The following is a 22,587-nucleotide window of genomic DNA, read 5'->3' as shown; positions in this document are numbered from 1 at the left end:
CTTGGAGTTGGAGGAAGAGGAGGGTTGGGGTGCTGGGTGAAGGCGCTGATGACGGAGGGGCTGCATCACGGCGGGTGCTTGTTGCTGGTCCAGAGGCGGGGGCGGGGGGGGCTGTAGCAGTAGGGGTTTGGGGGACAGCACTGTCCCACTGACCTTCATCTGCCAGAACTGGTGCTAGCAGCCCGCCCTGCTTCTTGCAGATGGGTCACCCAACCGTGTTGCACCCTCTTAGGGTCCTTTTCTGCTCCTGGAGCCCCCCCGGTCCCTGTTTGTTGCTGCAGCATCAGCGGGGGACCCTGGAGGGGTGCAGGCTGGCACCTGGGGGGCTGGGAGCAGCAGGGACACCCCAGCCGGAGCATCTTCGGTGATGGGTCTGGTGAGCTCCTGGGCCATGTCCACCATCGTCCTTGTCCCGGTCCCTCCATCCCTCGTCCTCCCCTGGTGGGGGCTGCAGTCTGTCCCCGTTCCCTCCCCAGCAGCTTTTGGCGGCGGGATGAACCCGGCAGGACCCAAAACCGCTTCCCACGGGGAGGGGGAGCGGCTCCGGTGCGGCATCTCTGGGGTAATTTGTCGCTAGATTAGCAAAGAGCTTGACCTCTGGCCTCGCCGTCACCCGGTATTGATGGGCTCCACGGGGCCGTGCCACCGGGCGAGCATCCCCCCTGCCGCCAGCCATTCCCGGCCGGAGCGGCTTCAGTCCGGGTGGGAGGAAAAGTACCAGAACTGAGGGCTTTTCACCCAGAAAAACTCCTTTTGGGCAGCAGCGGTGGAGGCACCTGGTGCAGGAGCAGTGGTGGCAATGAGCCTTGCACGCCCGTGCCGCCTTGCACGCCCATGCCGCCTTGCACGCCTGTGCGCATTTGGAGCCTGACCTTCACGGATGGAGTTTCCTTCTGTATTATCGGGGTATCCAGCTGCCCCCCAGCCCCGGACTCACACCAGGCTGCCCGAATAGCATGGGATTAAACATCTCAGCCTTGCTCTTGGATGGGGATTGGGATGTAGGACACCCCCAGCTACCCCCGCTAAGGACCCATCTCCACCGCCTGCCTCAGTTTCCCTCCCGGGCTTCGACCGGTGGCCCCGCCGCCAGCCGGGAAGGCAGGACCGCGTTAAGCATCGCAGGACCGCGTTAAGCATCGCATCGCCGTCTCAGGGAGCAATCTGCTCCCATCCATCTGATGTGCCGGGGCCGGGGACGGCTCTATTAGACTCTCTCCTCTCTTAAAATCTATCAGGGCGTTATCGACCCCATCTGAAACGTAAAGTCACTTCATTGTCATTGTCCCTGTATTTTCTTTCTCATTATTTTCCCGTGCCCCCCGTGGCCCGGTTCTTCCCCCCCCTCCCTCCAGCTGCCGTTTGATATGATGCGGGCTCTCTCGCTATTAGTATTAGTAATCGCGGCCCCTGAAGTGAAACAATCTCCTGTAATCTATCAGCGGTTTATCGGCCCTATCTGAGCGCCGGGAATGGCTGGGCTCGGCGATGGCGCCATGCTCGGCCGCTGATAAAGTTACAGAGTTCAGGCGGTGATGAATGTTAAGTAACTGCACCCCGCGCAGATAGGATATGGACTTGGCAGGGGGAGCAGCTCCGGCTGAAACCAATCTCTCCCCTATCAGCAGGGCTGCTTTTTCTCAGGCTCTGCTTCTCCCCGGTTCTTTTCTTCCCTGACGGTTGCGGCCAGGGGCTCCCCTGGGGCAAGCGCCATCCCCAGATCGGGGAGGGATGCTCGGGGTGCCGTGGATCGGGGGGGTGTTTTGTATCGCCAGGACGGGGATGCAGACCTGGGTGCTTTGTGGTTTTGGGTTTTTGGGGTTGGTTTTTTTTTTTTGCAGTGGTTGGGATGCCGCGGGGTGCGGACGTGAGCGTCCCCCCCCATCAGTAATTGCAGCATCTCTCTGTGAGCGCTCGCAGCATCCTGCCCCCGCCGTGGGAAATCGCAGCACCCCCCGCCACCTTCATTCCCCCGCTGTCCTTCGTTCCCCTCCTGGATAAATCGGGCCTAACTACTCTATAAATTTAATTATAAATTGTTATAAATCCCCCTGTGAGCATTCACAGCGTGTCCCCCCGCATCGGCAATCGCAGCATCACCCACCACCTCCGATCCCTCGCTATCCTTTATTCTCCTCTTGGATAAATTAGGACTAAATACTTTATAAACTTAATTATAAACTATTATAAATCCCCCCCCATCAGCAATCACAGCATCCCCCCTTCCACAAGCAATCGCAGAATTCCCCCCATCAGCAATCGCAGCATCCCCCACTATCCTTCATTCCCCTCCTGGATAAATTAGGCCTAAATACTTTACAAATTTAATTATAAATTATTATAAATTCCCCCCCCCATGAGCAATCGCAGCATCTCCTCCCGCGAGCAATTGCAGCATCCCACCAGCAATCGTAGCATCCCCCACTATCCTTCATTCCCCTCCTGGATACATTCAGCATAATTTAGTAATAAATTATTATAAATACATTAAAAATCCCCCCTCCACCTACCAGCTCCCCAAACTTTTTTTTTTTTTTTCCCCTTGCCCTTTTAACTCAGGGCACCGCGCGAAGGGTCAGGGCAAGTTTTATCTGGGGGTGATGGAGAAGGGCCCCGAATTAGAGATAGGTACGGCTGGGGCTGGGGCTGGCCCCAACCGCTATCGGCTCCATGCATGGGGCTGATATTTAATGTGCCGATATCCGCGGGGGGAGCCCGGTCCCGGGATGCTGCAGCCGGGCTGATAGGGCAGAGGGTTGATTTGTGTTCAAAAAGATCCGTTTTCCTCCAAAACAGGGGTCCCGGGAGGGGAGAGTGTTGGAATTTAATGCTGGATCTTAGCAGCGTCACCCCAGGGGAGGGAAAAAATAACCCGCTGGATAACGTGGCCTTTGAGGACCGGCATCATTTCCCGGCCACCAAAACCTCGTTTGCCCTCAGCCGCGGTGCTTGGCATCCCCGATCCCCAGGGAACGGGCTTGGGGGCACCCGAGGTCGTCAGTAAAAGCAAACATTAATACATACCAGGGAAAAATTGGGTGAGAAGAGGCGGGCTGGTGTCCCATCAGATACCGGTGGTTTTTGGATTTGCAGCCCGGGTTGCTCTCTGGGCGTTGCTTGCTGCGGGGCTGACACGGCACAACCCTGCTACGAGACCCCGGGGAATCCCCGGGCTGTGCCGGACCCCACCGAATCACCGGAGATGGTTTCGCAGCCGGTGTGAGGATCCGGGAGCAGCTGCGTCCCTCTCCGAGGGTGGCTTTCCGCGGGGAATACCAGCCCCCGTGCCCGCTCCTGCGTCCCTTTGCTCATGGCAGCGAAATTTGGGGGAAAACAGGGAGGTTTAGGGGCAGCGACACCGCCCCGAGGAGGCGATGCCTGGGCTGGGCTCCCCACATCTCGATCGCGATGTGCTGGATGAGCGTCGTGGCGGTGCTGGTGGGGACCCTCACCTGGCTGCTTAGGGGGGCTGGGGTTTAGTTGTAGTAGTTTTGGCTTATTTGGAATTGGAAGATGGATCCAGGGCCAGCGCGGGGATGAGGAGGAGCTGGCAGGAGGAAGGAAAGAGCCTCCATCGTGCTGCCCATGGCGGGGGGGGGGGGGGGGTGACACCCTGGGGACTCGCTGTGCTTTGGGGTGCCGGGGGGGAGGTTTGGGGCGCGAGGCTGCCCAGATCGGGGCTCGTGCCTTCGGTCCCCGAGGCTCCCGGCGCCCTCCCTTGGGCTCCCCACCTGCCCAACCTCTATTTTTTAAAAACAGTCGGGTTTTGGAGTTGGGCGCGTGTCGACGAATGCCAGACAGCGAAGGCAGGTTGCCCCCATCCTGCACGTGTTTTTGGTCCAGGACCCGCTTTCCACCACGGGGAGGGCTCCTCCTCCTCCTCCTCCTCCTCCTCCTCCTCCTCCTCCTCCTCTTCCTCCTCCTCCTCCTCCTCCTCCTCCTCCTCCTCCTCCTCCTCCCGCTCCAGAGCCGGTGGGAAAGTCTGGGGCTGTTGCTATTTTCTATCTGTTATCGAGGCCTCTTATCGCTTTGCTCTTGTCTGCGTGCCGGCTTTCGGAGCGTCCAGGGTCTCACTCTTGGCAGCCTGGAGAAGTCCTCCCTCCTTTTTTTTATTTTCTATATTATTTTTCCTTTTATTTAATTTATCGGATAAGCGCAAAGAATCAAGAAAAGGTTTTATTGTTCCTGTGCCGGGAGAACCTTAATTTGAGTGAAATGATCAAAGCATCACCTGGGTAACGATGGGTTTTCCTACCGCTGGAAAAACCCCGGCAATGCCGACCCTCGCGCCCGCCCGGACCCGCAGCCCCGGCCTGCGCACGGGTGACACGGGGAAAACATCGTCCCCGCTTCCTGAAAGTTTTTACAATCGTTGTAATTTTTTTTAAAAAAAGAAGAGGGGGGGAAAAAAAAAAAATCCTTCCTTGTTATCAAGAAAAAAAAAAAAAAGGAGGGAGGGAGAAGAGTTAATCGTCGAAGCGGAGTATCTTGGAAGGGAGCATTTTTTGGCTCTTCCCCTCTCTGTAAAGCCAGCCTCAGTAATTCAGTTTTAAAGCATGAAAAAAGGGAGTTGATGAAATTCCACTATCAGCACTGAACCAATATGCAAAATATCTCGCCGAAAATCAAATAGCTATTATGTTTTCATTTCCATTTCAGCGTATTTGCTTAATGAAGAATAGACAGATCAGGCAAGCCGAGGGAGGCTGTGTGCGGTGATAACTGTGCAGGGCTTCCAGCAATCCCGGAGAAGTGACGCTCCGCTCCCAGCTCCGCGCTCCCTCTCCCTCGCTTGCCTTTTTTTTTTTTTCTTTTTTCCCTTTTTTTTTAAAAAAAATCTTTTTTTTTTTTTTTTTTTTTTAAAGCTATCCAGTAGTTCGTTTAAGCAGCTGGCAGCGCCGGGAGCACCGGTGGCAGAGCATCCCCTGGGGATGGACGGGTGCGTTGGGAGCAGGATGCTGCAGTGGGGCAGGCTGGGTGCTGGGATGCATCCAAGGACCGCGGTGACGTGGGATAGGGATGCTGCCAGCTGCCCATCATCCCCGGAGACGCTCGGGGATGCTGCGGTACCCAAACCCCAGGTTTTACACAACTGTATTTATACCGGGCATCCCCGTCTCCCTTCTGGCCGGGGCTCGGTGTTTCGGGGCAGGATACGGGTGGTCTGGGCACCCCTGGGTGGGTGCTACGCGTGGTCCTGGCCCCGTCCATCCCTCCCTGGCCGGGCTGGAGGTGCCAAAGCATGGAGCAGGCGAGAGTCGGGTTAACTTTATCAGAAGCCCAAGAGCCGTGAAGGCGTGAAAGAAGAAATTAGCCTAACAATGTTTCATTTACAGCGAGAGAAACGATTTGTTAGCTGGCGATTGTTTCTGAATATTATCAGAGCCTTTTTAATTGTGCTGGAACTGAAATTAGCAGAATTAGAATAAATTGCCTTCCCTTCTCCGGCAGGCTCTTTATTCACGCTCATTGTTGTCTGCTTTGTATAGATTATGGGCTCTTTGTTCTCCTGCTGTAAATATACATGCCTGGAGTCACAGAGAGCAGCTGAGGTCTGCAGACGGTTTGTCACCGCGCCGTTCCCCCTGCCCGCGTGCCGGGCTCGGCGGGGCGGTGCCGGATGGGGCACCGGGCAGCCCCACGGCGCGGCTTCGCGTGGCACGAGCCGCGTGCGCCGCTCTTTAGTTCTTGATTTCGGCGGGGATGGGGATGCTGCGTTGCCGTGGAAACGGGAGCGTGGACCGGCAAGGCTGTTCGGGGTGGGGGGGGTGCTGCTGGGGTGTCCTCCGCATGCACCCCATTTGCACCCTCCGTGCATCCTGCTCGCACCCCATGTCCCCGCTGCAGCGTCCCCCTTTGCCCGGGGCCGTGGGCACGGGGTGGGGTGGGGGGGCTGTGTCATGGGTCCCCCGTCAGACAAGGGGTGCTGGGGGCTGTGCGAAAGGTCTCTGGGGGTCCCTCGCCCTGTCCAGGGCCGGCGCCTGGGGGTGCGTTCAGGTGGGAAGCAGTGAGGGGCGCAGCGGGCTGGGCACCTCGCTGTGCCTGCGGCACGTGGGGACCCCTCTGACGTCCCCGGGCAGATGCGGGGCTCGTTCCCCACGATGTCTGCGGGGGCCACCCCGGAGCAAGGCAGTGGCTCTGTAACCCCCCTTCTGGAGGGGGGCGAGGGCCCCCAGGCAGACGCTGGGCTGGCCGGGACGGGGTTTCCCTTCCCGCGGCACGCAGCGCCGGAGGGATCTCGTCCGGCCCCGTGCCCACGGCGGGCCAGGGCAGGGCCCCTCGCCAGCCCCCGGGGCGCTGGCATCCCACATTTCCCAACTGGGAAAAGCCCGCTGGGGGTTTTTTCCCCTCCGGTTCTCTTCCCCCCGACCGCCCCCTCTGTGTTTCGGCAGGTTCCCTGGCAGCGATGGAGGAAGGCGAGGACGGCCCGGCGGGGGAGAAGAGCCCCTCGGAGCGGGAGGGGGCCGCCTCGGACCACGAGGGCTCTGCCGAGTGCGATGCCTCCAGCCCCCCCGGCAGCGAAGGTGAGTCTCGCCGTGATGGTGGGGGCTGACCGTGGCGTGTCCCCCGCCACGGGGACGGGCTCTGCCGGCATCCCGGGCATCATCTCTGCTGCCCGTGCGTGGTGTTAATTAGCAAACGAAGCATCCTGCCCGTCCAGCCAGGGTTGGGCTGTGGGTTAAGCGAGACCCCCAGTCTCCCTGGGGTGCTCCATCCCTCCGGGCACCCCCCGGCCAGTGGCAGGACCTGCTGGGGACAGCCTGGCCCCGGGGTGATGGCGAGCAACCGCCCAGGAGCGGGGATGCTCCCCGGCACGGAGGGGCTTCCGCAGCCGGCGCGGGCAGGAGCAATCTCGGCGTGGCGGGGCTGGGGGGGGCCGCAAGCCGGGCTCCTGGAAACCAGAGGCGGGTTGCTCGCCGCGATGGCTGCTAATGAGCACCGTCACCCTGTATCCGTTTCAGCGCCTTTCACCCGCCCCGGCGCTGAGCTGCCAGCGGCGGTAGAGGGATGCGGGGGTGCAACGTGACCCCCCGGAGTGTAAAATCACGTCCCTTGGGGTGCAAAGTGAAACACACACCCCCCACACCCCCGGGGTGCAAAGCAGCCACCGAGGCCGCGGGTGCTGGCACGGGCAGTGCCAGGGATGGGGATGGGGGGACAGGGCCGTTGCTGCCTGCTTCCTGCCCACGCCGCCTGCCTGCCGCCGCGCCGTGCCGTGCCGTGCCGTGCCCCACCCCAGAGGTGGCTGCGTTTCAGGGCCGGGCTGAAACAGTCCCCAGATATCCTTTAAGTTCCTTCCTGTGGAGGTGGGGGCAAATCCTAATCAGTTAATGTTTGCAGTGCCCTTCGAGATAACCGCGGCAGGGCAAGGCTGTGCCGGCTAATGGAGCCGGCCGGTCCCCGGCAAGCACCCGCTGCCTTCAGCCACCGGCAACCGGGGAGCAAAGCCGCCCCCAACCCAAAACCACGGGAGCCAACCCGCGATGCACCGGGAGAGGGGGAGGAATCCACGCCGGCACCCCGATAGCCGGGACGGGGCGGGCTCGCCGGCAAACTTTGCTCGGCAGCAGGGAGAAGCGAGCGGCGCTTATCTGATGGGGGAGCGGGGCTGGGGGCGAGGGAGCCGGGAGCCCGGGCACGGAGCTGCACCTGGCACTAGCCTGCCTCGATAAAAAGGTGATAGCAGAGATAACGCCGAGCAGCAATAACGGCCACTAAAGCTTTCAGCGCGATGGATAAAAATCGATATGCCAGGCACTTTGATTTATAGCCAAAAATAATAGGACTTTTATACCCGGTGATTGATTTATTTGATGTTAATCATTCCGCTTATCACCTGTATTAATAATCTCCAATGCCGGTGACGTCACCCCTGGGTGTTCACTCTGGCGCCGATCGATTGGGCTCCGCGCTGGTTATCCGCCCAGGACGCCAAGGCAAACATGTACTTTGGGCGCTAATCTTCCACACTGTCATATGCAGATAGGCTTTATCAGCTGCATCTCCAGCAGCAGTTAATGGAGAAAATAATTGTTATCAAGTTGCTATGAATACGCTACAAATAGAGCCGTGACGGGAGCGGGGCTGAACCGGGTGACGTGGGGTCCACGGTGGGATGGGAGAGACGCGGGGGGGGGGGGTTTGGGGGTGAGAGGTGGGTGCCCACCCTGGGGTGGCTCGGGAAATCCCTGGGAGGATGCGCGGGTGGGCTGGGTTGTCCTTAGGGGTCATCCCGTGGGGCAGAGGGGACCCCGCAGCTGGGCGGTGGGGATTTTGGGCTCGGGGATTTTGAGGGGGAACCCCCCCCACACACACACACACACACACACACATAGGCATTCTGGCCCCGGGGTGTCACCGGTCCGGTGGTCCTGACCCCCGCGGGATGCTGCCGCTGAAATTCCTGGTGCGTGAGCTGCTGCCTGCCCTCTCCTGCTGCAGAGTCCCGAGACGCCCCGGAGAGTCCGAAGGAGCCGGACAAGCCGGATCCCGGAGAAAACCCGCAGGAGCCGGATGCCTGGAACGGGCCAGGTGAGTCCCCGGTGTGCGGCGATCATCCCGCTCCGTCCTGGCTTCCTGGCTGGACCATGGGCGGGAGCAGCCGGAGCAGCCCCCAGGCGTTCGGCGTCTCTTGCAAAAACCAGTACAAAGAGGACTGGGAGCACTGGGGGCTGGGCAGGCTGCAAATGCCAGCACTTCTGCTGGGGGAGGAGGTACGAGATGATGGTTGTGGTCCCCCACGTCCCCTGAGCCACCGTTGAGACCATAAAAGATGATCTGGGAGCAGCAGGGATGCTGGCACCGTGGCCGGCACCGTGCTCCCCGGCGCGGGGAGGGTTTGGACCCCATCCTGCATCGCCCCGCGCTCGCGAGGGCACTTTGCAAACATCCTGACAACCACAAGAGCGACGCTCGAGCGGTTTCGTGATGGTTATCAAAACCCCAAGGAGCGAATACAGCCGTCTATCTCCCTCTCGGCATCTCCGCGCCGGGGCCATCCGCGCCCTGGCAGCCCGGCGAGGCCGGGCGCGCCGTGTGGGTACCCCACGCCCTATCGCCCCGCTATCTCCAAACCGACCCGCCGATGGGGTTACGTTCGGGGCTCCTCCGTGCAGATTGGGTTTGCGGGCACGTGTCTGCCGGGGATGGCACCCGGCGGGCGGACGGGGACGGGACCGGGGGTGGGGGTGGAGCGGAGACCCCTGAGGGTGGACGTGCCACGTTTGAGGCCCCGTCGGTGCTGCCGGCCCTGCCCGCACCCCGCGCGTCCCAGGGGACCTCCCAGCCGGGCGATGCCGGTGGATCTGGTTTCGGAGCAGCCCCGTGGAGCAGCGCGTGATGGGAAGGGGCGACCCTGCTGCGGGACAGCCATCGCCTTTCGGTGATGGACGCGACGGGAGGGTCCCCGGCGTGTCCCCAGGGCCGCCAGCCTCCCGTGTGGGCTGGGCGAAGGAGAAGCCCTGGGAAATGCCGGCTGCCAGCGCACGTGCTCCTGCAGCTGCCGAAATCCCCACGGCCCAGCGGGGAGCCACGGCCCCGCTCCCCCTTCCCGCCCCATCCGAGGGGAAGCTCTCGCTGGCCCCGCTGATATCCCGGCCCTTCCTGCATGCCGGGCAGGAAGGAGCTGCGAGGCCACCCCCGGCTCCTCCTTATCTGCTCCCCGGCCCTTTGCCCCCGGCACCGCCGGGCTCCCCGCTCCCGCGCTGGCATCCCGACGCAGGGCGGGAGGGGGCTGCGGTGCCGAACCCACGGGCGTCCCCTTATCCCGGGGGTCACGGCACCGCGCAGCCCCGTATCCCAGCACAACCGGCGGCTACGGACCACGAAGCCTCGTCTCTGGCCATGCCTCCCCTTCCCCCCTTCCCTCGCCGGAGCGGGTTATTTGCATTCTTTATGTAAAAGAGATTTTATTATCGCCTTCTCCCAGCCCATCTCTATTCTGGTAATTGGAGTGGTATTAATTTCTGTGTGGCTGGGAGTTGATGGCGGTCCGGCGATGCTGCAGCGATAGGGTGTTCCTTTCGCACCAACCGCCGCGATAGCCCGTCTATCAGGCGCTCTGCAGGCTCTGCACTTATCAGGGATGGAGCTGGCAAAAAGGGAAACTCTGAGCAGCCTGAATTTTCTTTTTTATCTGGCAGGATCCGCCGTATGTCAGCAATGGCAGCTGCGAAGATGCAGCGCGGTGCGGGGGGGCAAGCAGGCTGCTCCGGGCGCCTTTGTTCACGCCCTGCGGGTTCTCACCTTCCCCTGGCCCTTTTGGGGGGGGGCTACGGGGCTAACCCCCCCCCCCCCCCCGCTACGGCTTTGCCCTCTGGGTCTCCAAAGCTCCTGCCCTCCGGGTACACCGCCATGCCGGAGGCTCGGCAGCGCGGGGACGCGGCACGCCGGGACCTCGCCGCGGGGCTCCTTGGCCCTGCGCGCCGGCGAGGGAGAAAGAGTGGTTTGTTTTAGCTTTGAAATGACCTTGTTCGCTGGAGGGGGCTGCCGCTCGCCCGGCCGATATGAAATCCCTGGGAGCTGGAGGCTGTAGTCCTCGACTTGGGAGCCTTTACGGATGTGCCGCCCCTTCGGCCGGGGTGCTGGGACACCCCGCCTCGGTTCTGCTTCCCAATGGGATGCCGGGATGGAGCGTGGCCGTGCTTTGTGTGCGCTCGTGCCAGCCACTTCACTCCTGGTGGGTCTGGCGGGGGATGCGCGTCCTCCCCAGTTCCCCCAAACCACCCCAAATTCCCCCAATACCTTCCCCGTGGCCTCGCCAGCAGCTCTCTGCCATGCTCCAGGTTTCCACCTTTCTCACTCATTTGTGTTCGCTCTAGAGCGGGGTCGGTAGCAGAGACTTTCGGGAGCACCCGCATCCCCTCCTGGGGCTGTCCCCTCCCGCCCCACCGCTGCCCAGCCAGCCTCGCCACGTCGGGACACTTTTCCCGGAGGGATAAGGTAAAAAAACTCCAAGAAATTTCACCAACGCGGTGTTGGGATGGGAGAATGGAGGAGAGCCGAGCCCCGCTGAGGGACAGGCTGCTCAACCGCGTTACGAGACAGTGGAGAATCCCCACCGGGAGCTGCCGGGAGGCTGCAGCCCCCGGGAAGCCCGGCCAGCACTTGTCTTTCTGCGAGGTGGGATGAAGCTTTTTGCCCGACACCGCCGGGCTGCCGATAGGTAAGGGATGGAGCAGAGGGGGCCAAACCCGGGGTGGCTTTTGCCCTGTCCCCCGCCGCGGGCCGTGTCCCACCCCCCTCCCCAAAACAGCCGCGGTCACTCCCGGGGGGTTCCTCACCCCCTTCCCTACATCGGCTTTGCTGTTTGGGTCCCCACCAAGATTTCCGCCTTGCTGAGCCCCGAGCCCCCGCTGCCAGCTTGTCTATTCGTTTATTTAATTGCTCCCAGGCGGTAACGAAGGTTCTGGGTTAATTATAGACTGTGGCTCAGGTCCATCTCTCCCAGGACCAGGAATCCGGCCTCGCCACCAGCCCTGCTGCAGGGTATCACGATGGGACAGAGCAACTTCTGGGGTTTTTTTGACGCGTCTAATTAAAACTGCAAACTTTTTTCCCCCCCCCCTCCCTCTCCCTCCCGCCTTCCCCTTCCCCTTCGCCTCCCGCTCGCCTTCGGTTGTGTTTATCTGCGCCGTGACTCCTGCCTGAATAATCTCCGGCTGCCCGGAGTTTGTCTGCAAACCTCAAGGTTTATTATCGGGGCGAACAGGGCACGGCGAGGAGGGACGGCTCGTCCGGATGGCCGGCACCGCGCCGCATCTGCCCCATCGCTCCCCCTTCCCCTCCGCCCTGGTATGTGTGGGTGGGAAAAATTATTCCAGCTATTTCTCTTTATCGCTGGGAGCCGGGCTGAGCAGCAGATAATTGTGTTTGTGTTAGATTGTTGGGGCATGGGGAGAAGTTGGGGTTCGGGGCAGTACCCCCGCTGATTTGGGGGGGGGGGGTTCCTTGAAGTCCTGAACGCCCCCCCAGCGCCTGCCTGGCTTCTGGCCGGCAAAGCCACGCGGCCGGTGCGGATGTTTGGCATCGGGATGGGGATGGTCCCAGCAGCGGGGGTGGCACCTCTCCTGGATTGGGGGCATGGAAGGGGACCCAGATCCCTGCCCTCGGTTCAGCCTCTGTCTGGGGACACCGCAGGGTAGAGGGATGCTCAGGACGATTTGGGGACACCGATGGGGCGAAGGGATGCTCGGAGTGGCTTGGGGATATCGATGAGGAGTGGAGGGATGCTCGGACCAGTTTGGGGACAGTGCCGGGGCGGAGGGACACTGCCCTGCGTCGGGCAGCGCTGGGGGCTGTCGAGAGGTGCAGGCAGCGTCCCCCCTCTGTCCCCAGCCTCCCCTCCGTTTCCCTTGGGAAGGAGAAAGCTGCCTGGCGCAGTGGGGGTGAGAGCCCTGAGGGCGATGCTGCCTGGCTCGCGGTGACTGACAGCTGTCAATCACTGCCGCCTTGCCCCTCAGCCCGGAGCTGTATCTCCGGCTCGGTGGGTCTGGGGCTTGGTGCGAAGCCGAGCTCCCACCCCCCTCCTCCATCTGGGTGCTGCCCCCCCCCTCCCCAGGGGTCCTTCCCCCCCGCCCCCCAGGCCCTGCCGGGTGCTGCGGCAGCGACCCCCCCATGCGGTCCCCTCCCCTTTTCCGGAGGGGATATCTACCCTCTGCATCGGCTCCAGGGGCCCCTTCGCTCCCCTTCCTCCCCTCCTCCGGCTTCCTGCCCCCCCAGTACACCCCTACCCGCTGCCTGGCACCAGCCTGGGCAGAGCCGGGGGGTCCCCGCAGCCCCACAAGTGGGGACAGAGCAGGGACAGGGGGTCCCTGGCGCAGGGGTCTGGCTATCCCTGGCAGCCCCGGGGGGAGTCGGGAAGTTTTCCTCCTTCCCATCCTCCCTTGAGGACTTGCTGACGTTATTCCCAGAGTTTGTTCCTGTCCCCCTGGGCACAGCTCCCATTTATTTCCCAGGACGGGGACCCCCCCCCCAGGACAGGGACCCCCTGGGGACGGGGACCCCCTTGGGGCCACATCCCTGCAGGACACAGCAACACCCCGAACGCAAACGTCCCGGGGAGGCTTATCGGGACGCATCCTGCTGGGGCAGGGCACCCGGCTTACGTGGGGCGTAAGGGAAGGGCGATCCTCGGGTGACGCGTGGCACGACCGGTGCCTTCCCCGCTGCCTGCCAGCTGTGCACCACAGCTGGCGAACGGGGTGCCTGGCCCTTTTGGGGTGCAGTAACTCCTGGGTGCCATCACCCTCGCCCCCTCCCTGGCCCCCCCCCCACGCCGGGCGCCGGGAGGTGCCTGCTCTGCTCTCCGGGGTAGGTCACAGCTCCTCCAGTAACCGGGGGCAGGGTTCAGCCTGATAAAGATTTGCTTTTGTACTCTGTCAAAAAAAAAAAAAAAAAATCAATAAATTGCCAGCGATGGGCGGGAGCGATAAAGGCAGAAATCTCCTCTCAGTTCCCACCCCCCCCAGGGCAGCGGGGTGCCCCCCTGTACCCCAAAGGTGGGGCGGGGGGGATGACGACACAAAGCCAGCAGCAGCCCAGCTCTCCCGTGACCGTCCCCCCTCGGTCCACAGCAGCTCAGCCAGAGCAACCCCAGGCTGAGCCCAAGCAGGCTGAGCCCAGCAAGGCTCGAATTTAAACCCTCCTCGCTCCTTTGTCGTCCCCAAGGCTGTCCTGATTACTTGAGCACCCGGGACGGCAAAGCTGGGATAATCTCCTTAGCCCCTTTGGAGAGATTTCCCTTTGTGAGTGGAGGTGAAGAGTGGAGATGCTGCGTGTTCACAGCTTAAGACTCTTCCCAATCGGCTCCCTCCATCTTATCGGAGCGGTGCCATCACATCATTTCGCTAGTTGAGTTGTCAGGATTTATTCCTTCCGCCGCGCACTCGCCGCTTCTAAAAACGGCAGCTGGGGCACACGGCGGGGCCGGGCCGGGGCTGCCGGGGGGAGTCGGGGCTTCTCCAGCTCGGCTTTCCCCGGGTGGGAGCAGGAGAGCCGCGGGAGGTTGGGTACCGATGGATGGATGGATGGATGGATGGATCCATCCGCCCTGCCCCTTGGGGGTTCCCGCCCCATGGGGACATCCCGCACGCCTTGGGAGCAGGGACCATCCCCGTTCCCCCAGGCTCTGCACCGCCGGGGTGTCCCCGGCGTTGTGACCCCCCCCAGGGCTGGCATCCCCCGGGGCCGGGCACAACGCGCTGTATTAATAGGAGCAGCACGCGGTGCGGCGGACGCTGGGATGCGGTCCCGTGACGCCCCGATAGCGGTATTTATTTATCCAGATAGTATCCAGGCAGCTGCAAACACTCCGGGGACCTCCGAGCCCGGATCCCCACCGAGGGGCAGAGCCGGTTCATTCGGATTTGATTAAAGTTGCACGGATGCGGTTGGGACGAAAGGATGCGGGAGCCGCTCGGGATGGGACTGGCGGGTTTTTCTGGGGCCGGCTGGGCACCCTCTGCCCTTCCCTCCCGCTCGCTCCCGTAGGAAAAGCAAACATGGGTGCGTGGATGCAGCCGCGTGTCCGGAGCATCCAGGAGCAAGCCCGGGCTCGGTGCAGCTCCTGGCGGTGCATCCTCCTGCGTTCACCCCGTGCCAGAGGAGGACGCGGCTGTGCTGCGCGGTGATGCCTCACCGGCACCGTGCAACCCCGCAGGCTTCGTCCCCGCCCGTACGCCCACCCGGGCCCCCCCCCAGATCCCCGGGGACTCAGGTGCCGGCCGTGCCTTCTCAGCCATTGATCGCCCGCTGCGTGGCCACGGTGTGATGACAGGATTAATCTTTGCTCTCCGGCACAGCTCAGCCTATTTCTTTGAAATCTCTCGATGGGGTGATAAGCCGAGGCGCAGCACCGGGCAAGCAGGCACTGTCGGCCCTCGGGGGGGTGGGGGGCAGGCAGGGAGCAGTCCCGGCGTCCCGTGTTTCGGCAGCGGGCAGAGCACCGGGGGCCGTGCCACGCCAAGCAGGTGCGCCCGGCTCACCGGGGGGGATTTTTTTTTCCCCCTCCTTCCTTCCTTTCTGCCGCTTTTCTTTCCGACCCAAAGCAAACAGCCAGCTCCCTGCCCAATTTGGTTAATGATCTGGGAGATAAACCCTCCTGCGATAAGGAGGGGGCAGGCGGGGCACTGCCTGGCCGGGGACCGATGGCCAGATGAGATACCCGGGGTGGTGTTCACCTGCCGGGGGGGGGGGGGGATCCCGCAGGGAGGGGGCCTGCGCCCGCGGACTTTGCTCCTCGCCGCTCACCAGAGAAGCTGCTGGGGGTCACCCAGGGCACCCCACGAGCCGGCACCGGCTCTTCCCAACCTGCCCAGGTTGCGGGCAGGGCGACGTGGCCATATCCGGCACCGTCGGGAGCGTAGGGATGGGGAGTGCTCCCGGCTGCGTGGCTGTCCCCGTGCGGGGACGCGGCTCGCTCCGCTTTGCGCTTTGCTCCCAAGTGCGGACAGTGTGAACACGCAGCATCTCCCAGGCTGCCCCATCCTGGCTCAGCATCACTTCCCCCGTGCCAAGGGCGAAGCGCAGCGGCGCCGCACGGTTAGTTTGGAAATCACCCTTTTCCTCCTCTTTTTCACTTGCCGTATCAACGTGGGTGCAGCCGGGTACCGCAGCGGCTCCGGCAGCATCCCCAGCTGGACGGAGAACCGCTCGGCATCGCTGCCTGGGGCTCACCACCACCCCGTTTTTGGGGTGACAGTGGCGGATCAGGCCACCGACCGGTGCCGGGGCCATCGGGCGCTGGCGGGGAGCGGGGCCAGCTCCGGCAACACTATTTTTGTCCCCCTGTCTGGAACGGTTTTCTCTTTATCAGCGCCTGCGTGTTTTCTCTGCTGGGGATTGATACACAGAAGATGAAGTGCTCTGACATGGGAAGTGTCAGGCGAACGCTCTTATCTCGGAGACATGGTCTCCTGACCCAAACGCCGCTGATTACCAGTGAGACGGGGGGAAGGGGGGGCAAAAAGGGGGGGCACGGAGGGGGAGAGGTGGCGGTTGGGCTCCATTCCCCGAAAGCAGCCCGGCTGTACGGGGTGGCAAAGCCAGAGGGGAGCCACCGCCGTTGTGGGGCTCTCCTGGGGATTTGGGGGTTTGCTGTCCCCTCCCTGGAGCTGGCGGGGGGTGAGGACCAGTGGCCAGGGGCTGCTGGGACCGTGATGGAGGGGCCGGAGGGGGCCCGGCATCCCGGCAGCCTGTTGGGAGTCAGTCGGGAGCCGGGTGTTGGGAACGCGGAGCGGTGTGCGCCGTGCGAGGGTCTGTCTGGCCCGCTCGGCCCCGAGGCTGATGGCCGCATCCTGCCCGGTGGCTCCGCTCCCTCCCAGCCCCCTCCCAAAACCACTTCTCTGGGGGTGAAATCCCAGCTAGAAACGGAGCCGGGATGCCCGCATCCAGGGCGGCCTTCTGAGCGTGCCGGCTCCACGCCAGCGCCGAGGGCTCCCGGGTCAAAGACACGGAGGCGCTGCAGGCAGGAGGTGCTGGGAAAGGGGAAGGCAGGCAGCCCTGCCTGCACCCCGGCAGGGCACGGAGCTGCGGGCAGAGCACATCTCTCTGCGGCACGGGGACTGAGGGTGGCACGTGCCTGGGCACGGGGACCAGCCTGGTGACCCCGGAGACCTCGGGGACCTTCGACACCTTCACAGACCTTTTCTCCAGCCCGCATCCCGGCGGGTTTTACCGAGGGGCACCGGCTGCTCCCCTGGAACGCGCTCGGAGCCGCATCCCCGGCAGCACAGGGCTTCCTCGGCGGACGGGGGGGCACCCACGGGTGACAGCGGGACCCGGGCAATTGCGGGCGCCGCCAACCCACGCTCACCACCCAGCGCTTCCAGTTGCTCACCTTAACTCACCCCCGCGCCGAGAGGATCCAGATGTCAGCCCGGCTAATAAACACATCAGATTTCAATCTCCGCAGCCATGGGATTGCTTTATCCTCCCCGCGCTTCCAGCTCCGAAAGCAATTTTGCCTTCAAACAAGCGCAGCCTCCTCCCCGCCCACAGGACACGGGCACCGGCTCCATCTGCCACGCTGCCCTCGAAGGACGGGACTCGGGACGCGTGGCTTTAGGGGGGCTCTTTCCAACGGCAGGATCACGGGAGGACGACCCCGCCGCTGCCCCGGAGCACCCCAGGGTGCTGGGAGCCCTCTACGGACACAGCCGGGTGCCCTGAGCACCCTGCCTCGCCGGTTTGGCTCGCCATCCTTGGGGAGCATCTTGGGTTTTGGGGTGCAGCATCCGGCCCCTTCCTTCTGCGTGGCGAGGGGCAGCCAGCGCACATCCATCTGCGTATTGGTTACCTGCCATCTTATCTGCGCTCCAAAAGACAAAGGCACAGTTAAAACATTTTAGAGCAGCCTTCATAGCGTATTAACATGTTATCTAACCCATTAAACCAGAGCCTTATCAGATAATCAAAGCCATTAAGCCCTGAAGCTGCTGTGACTTTGGGTGCGGGGATGGGAAATGCTCCTTCCGCTCCGCCACCGTGCCCGGACCCCCCGTGCCGTGTCCGGACCTCCCTGGCGAGCAGCCGGATCCCGCCCACCCACCACAAACACGCAGTCCCAGGGCACCCACCAGCAGCTTTTGGCTCCAAGCGGGTGCCCACGTCTCCGGAGACCCGGGGTTGCCGCGGGGCAGGGGTCCGTCGCTGATGCTGTGCCTGTCTCCCCGCAGATGAGCTGGATCTGGCCATGCAGGACGGGGAGAGGCGGGTACGGACCCGCAGGAGCCTCCCTGAGGGTTTCTCCTGGGGACCCTTCCAGGGCAGCATCCACAGCGAGCCAGCATCGCCGGGGCACGGCGAGAAGGTAAGGAGCACCGCTGCGGGGTGCCGGGAACGGTGGCCGGGGAATGTCCCGAGGAAACGAGTTGTTTGAGGAGAGGAGTCAGTTTGGGAGGGATTTTTCCCTACCAGAGCTCCCAACCCCCTGGGAATCGCCCGGGCTGGGTCCCCGGGAGGTTTCCCTGCCATACGCTGCCCGCCGCCCCAGATCAGAGCATCCCCCTGGGCAGGGGGACGGGATGCTAACCGTCCCCTCCTGTCCCCTCCTGCACATGGCTGCAGGCAAGCAGGCTGCTTGGTGACACACGTGTCCTTGCAGAGGAGATGGAGGCTGGGTTTCCCACCCCAAATTTGCCCCCCAGGGGACTCCGGTTGTGCCCGGAAAGTGCCAGGGCCCTGCAGCCCGTGGCGAAGGGGCGGGAGAGGAGGCGGCGCGGGGCGCTGCGGGGCTGGTGGCTGTCGGTGGCAGGAGCACACCATCAGCTGCACGCTGCGCCGGGGTGAGCGTCGGGGGTGTGCCTGAGTGTGTGCGCGCGTGTGTGCGCACACGGGGCTGTTGTAGGCACCGGATCTGCACATCCCAGCCGCATCCTTCCCCCTGCACCCCCCCAGAGCCACACGTGGGCAGCTCCAGCCCAGGGTCTTCGAGGCCGCAGAATCTCGCCCAGGCTCCATCCCCACCTCCTCCTCCTCCTCCTCCTCCTCCTCCTCTCTCTCTTGCTCTTTTTTCTTTTTTTTTCTTTTTTTTTTTTTTTTTTTAGCTCAGGCCCGTTTATCTTTGCCGAATTAAATCCTTGATTAACCCTTATCTGCCCAGTTTGGTTCCCTATCTCCCGGTTGGCGCCGTGTGTCCAGACACCCGGTACAGGATGATTGATTTCTTAAAGATATGCGCGGCTTTTTTCTGATACTTCATTTATTGTCTAAATATTTTTGCTCCCATTTCAGCAGCTCCCTTATCGAGCCCGGCTGATGATTCCCAGCCCTGCTCTCCTCCACCGCTCGCCTCCCTCCCTATCTCTGCTCGGGAAAGCGAGGAAGGAATCGCAGCCCCATCCCTGATACGGGCTGTCGCCCTCGGGTCCCTTCGTCTTTGTTGCTGGCAGCGAGGGCGGGGGGGAGGTGTGTGTGCAGGGGGTCTCCCCCAAATCCTGCCCAGCCCTGCTCTTCGTCTCCATGTAGGAGATTATCCCGTCTTGGGGTTTTAGTGGGGAATGGGAGCACTGGGTGGCTTTAATGCCTCTGTGGCATGGAGCATCGCCTGTGCCCAGCACCGCACTGCTGGAGGAGGAGGAGGAAGATGCCTGCCTGCCCCCCCCAGCTGGTCCCATGGGGCTCCCCAAAACCAGCTTTGCTCAGGAGGGTGCGCAAACCCACCAGCAGCGCCAGCCCAGGGGTGCCGAGTGCCCACGGAGCCCCACGTCCCGGCCCAGCCCTGGCTGTGCCCCCCACTCCATCCCTGCCCCATGTCCGCACCCCCTGCCCAGCCCTGGCTGTGCCCCCCACTCCATCCCTGCCCCACGTCCGCACCCCCTGCCCAGCCCTGGGGTGATGCCCACGGCTGGGGGGGGCAGCCAGGGCGCGGGGCCGCCCCTGATAACACCGTCCCGGCGGATGCGGAGCAGATAGGGTTTCCGATGGTTATCGGGTCGGTGCAGAGCGGAGACACTGACCTCTTTGTTCCAGGGAGAACAAGGAAGGGCTCGACGCAGGGACTGGGGCCGCCGAGGGGAGCCGGGGCGGGCGCCCCGGGGTGCTGGGAGTGCCCTGGGGTGCTGCAGGGTGCCTGGACACTGCAGGAGCCTCCCTCCATCAGGGGGTACCCACAGGTCCCCCCCTGTGCACGGAGCAAAGCTGCAGAAGCTCCGCAGAAACCCTCCTCTCCCTCCTGGTCGTGGTGTGGGACACGGAGGGGCCATCACGGTCCCCGAGGGAGCCGAGACCAGCAGCACCCATCCCCGCATCCCATGCCGGGGGGGTCCCTAAGCCCCCAGTCCCATTTCCCACCCGCTCTCCGCAGGGGCAGGCGGGTTCCCGCAGCAGCAGGCTCTGTGTGTGCAGCCTCGGGGCGCGCACGCGCGTGTGCGAGTGCCTGCACGCGCGTGGGGTTTATCACGCTGCTGGCACTCGGCTCCTGGCGGTGATAAGGCCTCAACCGGCTGCGACTGTCAGGCTGAGTTGGAGGGTTTAGAAATATTGGGACGAATAATTAGATTTCATATCGTTACCGCGGCAGCCATCGGAGGATCAGGCAGATTAATTTCCCCCCCCCCTTTCTGCTCATTAATATTCATTAGATATGCGGGAAGGCAGAGCGGGGCACGGGCTGAGCGGGGAGCGCCGTGACCTGCCGCTGCCAGCCCCCCCCCCACCCCCCGACCCCAGCCGGTTTTGGGGAGCGGTGCTCACCCCCCGTCTCCCCGCCCTTGGCAGAGCCCACCCGTGACGCTGGTGCTGGGGGACGAGAGCTGCTGGCTGTCCCGGCTGCCCCTCGTGCCCAGAGAGCCTGATGCCAACGCCGTGATCTACAGGAAGGGTCGGTACCGGTCCCGCGTGTCCCCGCGTCCGGGGGCGGGGGGGGGTCCTGGGTGGGGTGGGTGCGCAGCACGTTTGGGTGAGGGAGGGATGGGTCCTGCCCCCGGCCCGCTGCTGGTGCCACCACCCGTGTCCCCCCCCCATGTCCGCTGGGGCAGTGCGACCCACTGCTGCAGTCCCTGGGCATCGTCCCCTGCCCCAGCCCTCAGCATATGTCCCCCGTGTCCCCCCCCAGAACACGAGGAGGGTCCCAGCATGCAGTGACCGGTGCAAATATTGGTGCAAGCGTTAGCGCAAGCGTTAACTGCATGGAGCTGAGGCAAAACTCGGTGCAAGCTTTGGTGCGAGACTCAATGCAAGCATTACTGCATGCATCGGTGGAAGTGTCTGTGCAAGACTCCGCACAAACCCTGGCGCGAGCGTTACGGCGCGCGGTGGCGTAAGACAGCGCGAGCATTGCCGCAAGCGTTGGCGCGAGCGTTGGTGCAAGCATTTGCGCACAACTCAGCACAAGCGTTCCTGCCTCTGTTGGTGCACGACTCTGTGCAAGCATTCCTGCAAGCGTCAGTGCGAGGCTCGGTGCTTGCGTTACTGCCAGCAGGAGTGCGAGCGTTGGTGCAAGACGGAGCGGGAGGCTCCCGGCGGGCAGGGCCGTGCCAGGCAGCGCGTGGGCGCAGGCAGACACCGCCATCTCCAGGCAGGCCGGGGTGCTGCTGGGACAGCGGGGCCAGGGGTGCCCAGGGGTGCCCAGGGGTGCCCAGGGGTGCCCGGCGCCATGCAGGCAGCAGCACAGCAACAGCACGGGGGTCCGGAGGGGTCCGCACCGACCGCTGTGTCGTGTGTGTCGTGTCCCCCCCCCACCCCAGACGAAGCCCTGTGGTGCCGGACGACGCGCGCGCTGCGGGAGGACGAGGCCGTGTGCGCCTTCGTGGCGGCGGAGCCGCCGGCCGTCGCCAACCATCACGCGGTGAAAGCGGAGCCCGGCGATTCGCCGTACCCGGCCGCGCTGCACTCGGACATCCAGCTGCTGCCGCAGCAAGCCGGCATGGCCGCCATCCTGGCCACCGCCGTGGTTAACAGTGAGTCCCCGGGGACGGAGGGGCACAGGGAGGGGGACGTGCTGCAGCCCAGGGGGACGATGCCGGGGGTCCCCGGTCCGTCATACAGGTGCTGTAGCCCTGCCGCGGCTTGTCCTTTCCCCTCCGCAGAGGACGTCTTCCCGTGCAAGGACTGCGGGATCTGGTACCGGAGCGAGCGCAACCTGCAAGCCCACCTGATGTACTACTGTGCCAGCCGGCAGAGCGCCGGCTCACCCGCGCTGGAGGAGAAGCCCAAGGAGACGTACCCCAACGAGCGCGTCTGCCCCTTCCCCCAGTGCAAGAAGAGCTGCCCCAGCGCCAGCTCCCTGGAGATCCACATGCGGAGCCACAGCGGTACGGCACGGCACGGCACGGCACGCTGCAGCAGCCTGGGGACACCGAGCCGCATGCAAGGACCCCAGGAGCTGGCGGGATGGTGGGGCAGGGAGGCTGCAGGGCTGCAGCACCAGTTAGATGAGGTTCTCCCCCCACTTGGGTTACTGGTTTGGGGCAGCTCGCTTGTAGGTCGTCCCCTGTCTCGGCCCTGTAAAGACGGAGGGGGTGTCCCGCTTCCCACAGCCCACGCCCTCCTGGCCAGCACGGCCCCGCGGGGTGTCCCTGCAGTCCCCGTCCCTGCCGTCCCCATCCCTGTGGTCCCCATCCCTGCAGTCCCCGTCCCTGCCATCCCCATCCCTGCCGTCCCCATCCCTGCGGTCCCCGTCCCCCTTCCCTCGGCACTGAGCTGTCCGCCGGTCCGTCTGTCCTGCAGGAGAGCGGCCGTTCGTCTGCCTGATCTGCCTGTCTGCCTTCACCACCAAAGCCAACTGCGAGCGTCACCTGAAGGTGCACACGGACACCCTGAACGGTAAGCGAGCGCTGCCCGGCGTCCCCGCGGGAACAACCCCGTCCCCTCCAGCGCAGCCTGGGGACAGACACCCGCTCCCCACGGGGACTCCCCCCGTCCCGTCGGCTGCCGTCCTGCCCGTTCAGCCCTGCGCCGCCTTCCCCGCAGGCGTCTGCCACAGCTGCGGCTTCATCTCCACCACGAGGGACATCCTCTACAGCCACCTGGTCACCAACCACATGATCTGCCAGCCGGGCTCCAAGGGAGAGGTGTACTCGCCGGGGCCAGCCCTGCCCGCCACCAAACCCCTCGCCCCCGGTGGGTACCGCAGGCTGCGGCCGGGGA

General features: G+C 63.6%; 1 protein-coding gene across 2 annotated transcripts in view; it reads left to right on the top strand.

Moving 5' to 3' along the window:
* ZFPM1 (zinc finger protein, FOG family member 1) overlaps nt 1-22,587 on the top strand; it is a 34,393-nt gene that overhangs the window by 8,830 nt on the left and 2,976 nt on the right. The window contains exons 2-9 of one of the 2 annotated variants that reach the window (XM_075765759.1): nt 6,393-6,524; nt 8,443-8,532; nt 17,676-17,809; nt 20,218-20,320; nt 21,186-21,398; nt 21,528-21,752; nt 22,168-22,263; nt 22,411-22,560. In XM_075765759.1, the coding sequence (XP_075621874.1) occupies nt 6,393-6,524; nt 8,443-8,532; nt 17,676-17,809; nt 20,218-20,320; nt 21,186-21,398; nt 21,528-21,752; nt 22,168-22,263; nt 22,411-22,560 (1,143 nt within the window). The remainder of the gene's footprint in view (nt 1-6,392; nt 6,525-8,442; nt 8,533-17,675; nt 17,810-20,217; nt 20,321-21,185; nt 21,399-21,527; nt 21,753-22,167; nt 22,264-22,410; nt 22,561-22,587) is intronic. The other variant, XM_075765760.1, reaches the window with a different exon arrangement.

This window comes from Balearica regulorum, chromosome 13 (assembly GCF_011004875.1).
Source record: "Balearica regulorum gibbericeps isolate bBalReg1 chromosome 13, bBalReg1.pri, whole genome shotgun sequence".
Taxonomy (NCBI): Eukaryota; Metazoa; Chordata; class Aves; order Gruiformes; family Gruidae; genus Balearica; species Balearica regulorum.
This window is presented reverse-complemented; position numbering and strand designations above follow the sequence as displayed.